This window comes from Athene noctua, chromosome 32 (genome assembly GCF_965140245.1).
Source record: "Athene noctua chromosome 32, bAthNoc1.hap1.1, whole genome shotgun sequence".
In the NCBI taxonomy this organism is placed as follows: Eukaryota; Metazoa; Chordata; class Aves; order Strigiformes; family Strigidae; genus Athene; species Athene noctua.
This window is the reverse complement of record NC_134068.1, coordinates 476,523-483,044: the sequence shown is the minus strand read 5'-3', so window position 1 is coordinate 483,044 and position 6,522 is coordinate 476,523. Positions and strand designations below refer to the sequence as shown.

At 68.2% G+C, this 6,522-nt stretch overlaps 1 protein-coding gene across 1 annotated transcript; it reads right to left on the bottom strand.

Annotated features, from left to right (window-relative positions):
- Positions 1–692: 692 nt before the first annotated feature.
- LOC141972307 (maestro heat-like repeat-containing protein family member 7) lies at positions 693–5,004 on the bottom strand. Its single transcript, XM_074930193.1, has 10 exons — positions 4,870–5,004; positions 4,590–4,739; positions 4,320–4,436; positions 3,333–3,470; positions 3,052–3,228; positions 2,573–2,728; positions 2,085–2,186; positions 1,606–1,708; positions 1,386–1,445; positions 693–823 (listed from the first exon to the last, which is right to left on the bottom strand). Exons 1-10 carry the CDS (start codon positions 5,002–5,004, stop codon positions 693–695), a joined length of 1,269 nt encoding a protein of 422 aa, XP_074786294.1.
- Between the last annotated feature and the right edge of the window lie 1,518 nt (positions 5,005–6,522).

The following is a 6,522-nucleotide window of genomic DNA, read 5'->3' as shown; positions in this document are numbered from 1 at the left end:
AAACCTGAACCCCCTCTGCACCCCGGGGCCGAGCAGACAGCGGGGGGCGGCGCTGGGCCCCTGGCACTGCCCCGCTCAGCACCCCGGGGTTGGAGGAGCCTCAGCGCGGCCGCGCTGGGCAGGACGAGCCCAGACAGTGCCGGGAGAAACCGAACCCCCGCCCAGCGCCCCCCGCCTGCGGCCCGGCCATCGCTGCTGGGGGTGCGGGCAGCGCAGGCAGCGCGGGCAGGGGCGGGCAGCGCTGCACCAGCACCCCCAAAAGCCCCCAAACTTTGCCCCAAAATTCTCTTTGGACCCCAGAATGCCCCAGTTTGGCCATAGAATGTTCTAACAACTAACCAGTGCCCAGTGAAATCCAGCCCAGCTCCCCAGTACAAGAGAGGATTTGGTGCTGGGACAAATGGCGACGTGCCAGCTCGGCGCACGGGAGCTTTTTTGTGCCCTGAGGTGTCTCAGGAGGGGCAGGATGGGCCCAAGCTTCCCTCCTCCTCCTCCTCTCCGGGCTGGGTGCGGGTGTGCGGTCCTGGGGGCAGCGGCAGAGGCCCGGGGGGACCCTGCTCAGCACACTCAGGGGGGTCCCCGTGGGAAGGACGCTACGGAGTCCCAGCGGCTTGTGGCTCCAGCTTTATTTAAAAAAAAATAATTATTCAAGGACAGCCTGTTTCCAGAGCGTTTGGTCTCCTGAAGGCTCATCAGAGCCAGCAGCACAGCGACCGCAGGCTCCATCTCGATGTCGGACTCTGCTCTATGGTCAGGACCGAGATGGTCTTGGCTGCCAGGGACCTGATGGAGAGTTCAGTGTCTTTCCCCAAGGGCAGGAGCGCTGCGAGAGAAGGGAGCAGAGCAGACGTGAGCCCCCAGTGCCTGCAGAGTCCCCCAGGACCCCCCCCAGCCCATGCCAGCCCCATCCATCTTCTTCCCTGGCCAGGAGGAGCCGGTGAGAGAACCAGAGCGGCTGAAGCTGCTGCTCAGGAATGACCCGTGTGCCCCCGACACACAAAGGAGCTCAGGACTGGGCCAGACCACAGAGTCATTTTTCTGTTTGCCATACGAGCTGGTCTAGAGTTGTGTGTGGCCTCAACGAGCCCGTGTATTGATCTGAGCATCAGTGTGGAGTCTGGACATCATCAGCCTCCTGGCAAGGGGCAGGACAGAGACGGCTGTCCTTCCCCCACAAATTCCCTTCCTGTCTGGGGAGAAAACAAAATTCCTCCCATTTCAAGACCTTACTAAAGAGATATGCTAACCTGTGTGTCAAAGACACACACAACTTTGTGAAACTGCTCTTGAAAAAACATTCTGAAACTACTCCTCTGCCCCCGGAGCGTTTTCCTGGGGCGGGGCTGGGCACGGCAGCACCTGCCCGGGTTCTGTCCCCTACTCACCATCGCAGATGTGCCACAGCCTCTCCTGGCTGAGGATGCTCTGGCGCCGCGCAGCAAGACCTGGGGCACAGAGCTAATGTCAGAGCTCTGCTCCCCCTGGGCAGGGCTGTCCCCCGGCAAGGACAGCTCCCGAGGGCTCTGGGACCCATCAAGACCCCCAGCGAGCCCCACCAGTGGCGACTGGGTCTGGGCGGCCAGAAATGGGTCCCTGGCGACTCACCGATGAACCTGACGGCCTCCTCCCGCACGGTGGCCTGAGGGTCCTTCAGGTAGGGCAGGCTCTGGAGCAGATACTCCTCCACCCTGCTCCTCCTGTGCGTTATCTGAGGGAGCACAAGGGCACGGGGCTGGTGCGGACCCTCCACAGCAGTCCGGACCAGTCCCTCCCGCCAGCACCCCAGCTCCCTCCCAGTGACTCCCGTCTCCCAGCCAGGAGCCCCGTGGGGCTGGGGGCCAGAGAGAGCCGCGGGCAGAGGGGGCTGGGGGTGCCGAGACCCCTCCGTCCCGCTGCCAGGGCCCAGCTGGGCCGGGCTCTCCTGGAGAAGAGCCCCTGGGGGCTGCGTGCTGGAGGGCAGGGAAGGAGGCTGCAGCTGGAGCAGCGGGGCCGGGGCAGGGCGGCGATGCAGAGCGGCACAGCCCCCCCGGGCACGGCTGCAGCCCCCGTCCAGCCCGCCCCGGGGGTTTGGGGGTTGTCCTCACCAAGCACTCTCCGATCAGGGGTGTCTGCCCTGTCTTGGCCACAGAGCTGAGCCTCCTCAGGCCCAGGAACTTGGCAGAAGCGTGGAGGGTGTCCCGGGAAGCCTGCGGAGAAGCAGAGGCTGGGAGATGGCCCCAGAGCCCAGGGAAGGAGACCTGGCATCCTCCTGCTCTGGGCCTGGCTTTGAGCTGGGGGCACGGGGTGATCCCGGGACCGGCTCCCCTTCATTGCTGGGGCCATCCCGCGCTCTGGGAGCCGGCCCCGGCTGAGCAGGGAACTGCCTGTGCCAGGTTCTCTGGCCCTGCTCGTGCTGGGGCTGCAGGGACCCTTCCTGTGGGGCAGGGGGTCCCCACCTCCCCCTCCAGCTCTGCAGCACGGGGACCAGTGCAGCGGGACCCTGCGGTGACACCTTCCCATTGTCCCTCAGGCCCAGGCCACCCCCGTGGTGTCAGCACACCCTTCCCCGTGACACCAATCGCTGTCACTGCACCTTGGCCACGCTCTCGATCTCCTCGTTGGTGTGCAGTAACAGTGGGAGCAGCACACTCTGCACTGTCTTCAACATTTTTTTCTTGTTTCTCCCCACCACGGTCTTCATCATGTCTTGGAAGAGGCGGATGGAGAGCTCCCGCACGCGGCTGCACTCCTGGCAGGGAGGAGGACAGAGGGAGCTCAGCACCAGCCGCTCCTCGCCCACAGGGAGCAGGGGCGTTAGCGTGGCCGGGGGAGAGGAGCTGCTCTGGGGCCGGATCCTGAACGCAGGAGCCGTCGGCCAGACCTGCAGCTGCGGCTCAACGGCCCCGGAGCCCTGAAAGGCCGCGGAAGAGGAGCGGGGAGGGGAAGAGCCCCCAAAGGCTACACAAGAGGAGCAAGGGGGGGACCCCTGCCCAAACGCTTCCCGCATGGCCACACTCAAGGGCAGCCACCTTGCAGCCATCGCCTCGGCTCAGGCGCCCACGGCAGCCTTACATCATCGAAGAGGGGCAGGAGCTTCTCCGCCAGGCTCAGGGAGATGAGGTTGGCCTCTTCCCTCTCCATGTGACCCATCACGCTGATGAACAACACCAGGGCCTTCGTCTTGACATTGGCATTGGCATCTGTCAGGGTCTCCAGGATGTCGGGGAGCAGCACCGCGAGTTTTCTGGCCTGTACGAAACACACCGTTGCCTTTTTGTGAAGCGGTGAAAGACCCCCCCACCGCCCCAGCCCCCACCTGCCGATGTGGCTCCCCTTGCCAACCCCCCACTCACCATTTCAGGTGTTTTCGACAGCGTGTTGAGGCCCGTGAGCACCATCGAAAGGAACACCGGGCTGGGACGCCTCAGGTACCTCTGGGCCTTGTAGAGGGCAGCAAACTCCTCCGTGTCAATGTTAGCGCAGGCCAGGAGCTACAATGGAGACAGCGGTGAGAGACCAGCAGAGCTGCAGGGCTCCCTCCCCGCACCAGCACGCTCCATGGCAAGGGTCTCCTCTCCCCTTGAAGCCACCTCCGAGTCCCCACGTCTCTGACCCAGGACCAGCAACCGCCTCGACGCTGGTTTCTGCCCCTTCCCGGGGTCTCCAGGCTGCGGAGCTGGGCAGGGGGATGCCGGCAGGGGGGAGGGCAGAGCGCTGCCTGTGCCGGGACGGGCTTGGTGGGGCCAAACCAGCACGGGGTGGCCCTGAGCCTGTGGCACGGGGGTCTGGCTGGTGCTGAGCAGGGGAAGGAGGAGGAGGAGGAGGAGGAAGGCAGAGCGGTGGGGCTGGGCGTGGGTCACTCACAGCCAAGGGGTAGATGCAGGCGTCCTCCGTGGCAGAGCTGAACACCCTGCTCAGCCGCCAGTCCTGCAGCACGCCGAGCAGCTCCGACATGACTCTCCGCAGAGCCCAGGGCATGGAGACCAGCACCTCCCACATGGCCACGGCCGCCCTGCGGAGCCAGAGCCAACTCGCTCAGCAGAGCTGCCTCGGCGCCTCCAGACCCCGGCCCTGCCCACCCTCTCATTTCGGGGTGCCCGGGGAGGCAGAGGGGGTGAGGTTCTGTTCCCACGGGGCACGGGCTCCGCTTGGGCCGGCTCTGGCTGCAGGGGGAAGCGTGGTGGGATGGAGAGCCCTGCCCCTCGGGGATAGCCCGCAGTTTTCTGTGGGTCTGGCAGCCAGACGGCCTCTGGGCCACTCTCCCCGTGGGGAACGAGCCCTCAAGGCTGTCGGGGCCGGTACCTGTCACTCATTGGAGAGATGCCCAACAGGCTCCTGACCACCTCCCTGGGGCTCCACTCCGTCAGCAGCAGCAGCAGCGAGTGCAGGCTGCGCCGGGCTGGCTCCGTGTGGATGTGCTCCACATTTCTGTGGATGTGTCTCAGGATTTCTGGCACCTGGAGGGGACACGGGTGAGGATGGTGCTGCCCTTCCCACCCCTCCCTGCTGCCTTGACCTGGCTTTGGGTGCCCGAGAGAGCCGGGTTAGGGCAGGAGGGAAGATTTGACACGTCTTGACACAGAAGGACAGTCCAGCCACGGGGCACTTACATCCGTCAGCCAGGACACGGGGTCTGTCATGGCCATGTCCACGATGTCACCGCCCATCTGCCTGTCGTGCGCATCGTCTGCCGTCAAGGCCTCGATGCCCACGAGGAGAACGTCCGTCTTCTGCGAAGGCCGGAAGTATTCGCCAAACACCTACGGGAGGAAGGACGGGGGAAGGCGTGTCACGCTGAGCTTGGCTGAGCAGCTCGACCACCTCTGGGTCCCTTTGCTCGCACAAGCCGATGACACGGACAAGGGTCCCGGCGAGGGGGGAGCTCGTTACCGTTCCCATGTCGCTGCAGTCAAGTAAAGAAAGCAACCAGGCGCCCTCAGAATCCCATCCCGCTTCCTCTGGAATCTCCTCTGGCAGCGTCTCGTCTACACGGAAACACGGAGGAGTCGGTGAGACAACGGCCATCTCGGCCAACCAGCCTCCCAAGGGGTGAAAAGAGCTTGAAACGGGGGAAACGGGGTCCTGGCATCGGCCCCCTCGCTCACCGATCCGCAGGGCCTGGACCAGGGACACCTCGCAGGGCTCCGGCAGAGAGCTGCTCTCCTGGGGAGCCCCCACCTCCTCCCAAACCACCCTGGGGCTGCTGGGGGGTCTCTCTGCCATCCTCAGAAACGGCTGAGGGACGGTGGGGGTTCAGCTTTAGGGAGCGACGGGAAAAGACGCGGGCTGTGCTCAGGAGTCTCCTCGCTGCGCTCCCGCCCTGTCCCTTCCCCGTCTTGTCAGGCACTGCGGGGCTGCGCTGCTCAGATACGGTGCCGGGGGTGACACGGAGCGATGTCACAAAGGGGTCACATTGTGACGCGTCACCCAGGCCGGGTGGGGCAGGGTTCCGCTGGGCGGGGCGGGGACCCCCTGGCCCCCATCGTGTCCCCTCAGCACCTTCCTGCCCCCCGGCTGGTCCCAGAGGTTCTCACACCCCGGCACGGAGCCCGGACCTTCCGCTGCGATCCGACAGAAACCCTCCAGCCTGCCCCGTCTCTCCCTGGCGGTCACCCGCGGCGTTCGCTCGCCCGTGCCCAGTCTCTCCCCCGCGGCCCGAGTAGCTTTCACCTCGGCAAGAGTTTCCCGGTTTTGGCTGGGAGAGAGTTAATTTTCTCCGGCCGGGAGGGAGCACAGCCCCGGGGCCGTGTCTGGCGGCGGCGGGATCTCCGCTCTGTCGGGGTCACCGGCCGGGAGCGGGCTGTTGGCCGGTGCGGGGCGAGCGGTCGCCTTGTGCATGGCCCGTTCGCACCGAGCCCCGCCCGCGGCCCGGCCGGCGCTGCGGGGGGGCGGGCAGCGCGGGCAGCGCGGGCAGGGCCGGGCGGCGCCGCTCCAGCCCCGGAGAGCGCCCGGCGGCGGCGGCGCGGGGACCGTGCGCGGACGCGGCCCCGCCCGCGGAGCGCCGGCCCCGCCCGGAGCCGAGACGCGGCCGCGGCCCCGCGCGACCGGCCCCGGGAGACGCGGCCGCCCCCCCCGCCGCGGGCGCAGCGGCCCCGTCGCGCAGGGGCGGAGGCGCCGGGCACCGGGGCCGGGCGGGCGCGGAGCCCCGCGCGGAGACGGCCGCGGGCGCGCGGGACGCTCCCGCGCAGGCGCACCCGCGGGCACGGGGCGCGGCCCCCCCGCGCAGGCGCGGTCCCGCGCGGCCCCGCGGCGGGGGAGCGGCGGCCGCCCCGCCCGAGCCGGCGGCAGACGGGGACGGCGCGGATCGCCCCGCGGCTCCGCTCCCGCGGTCGGGCTGCGCTCGGGGGGGCGGCCGGGCCGTGCGCGGGGGGGCGCGGAGCGAGGCGCGGGGCCGGCGGGGCGGCGCTGCCGGAGGGGCCGGCGGGGCCGGGGGCGGCCGCTCGGGGCCGGGACGCCGGTTCCTCCGGGCGGGGGATTCCCGCGGGCTCTGCGCGGGGACCCGGGGCGGGCGGCCGGGAACACGCGGGGGGGATCTGCGGAGGG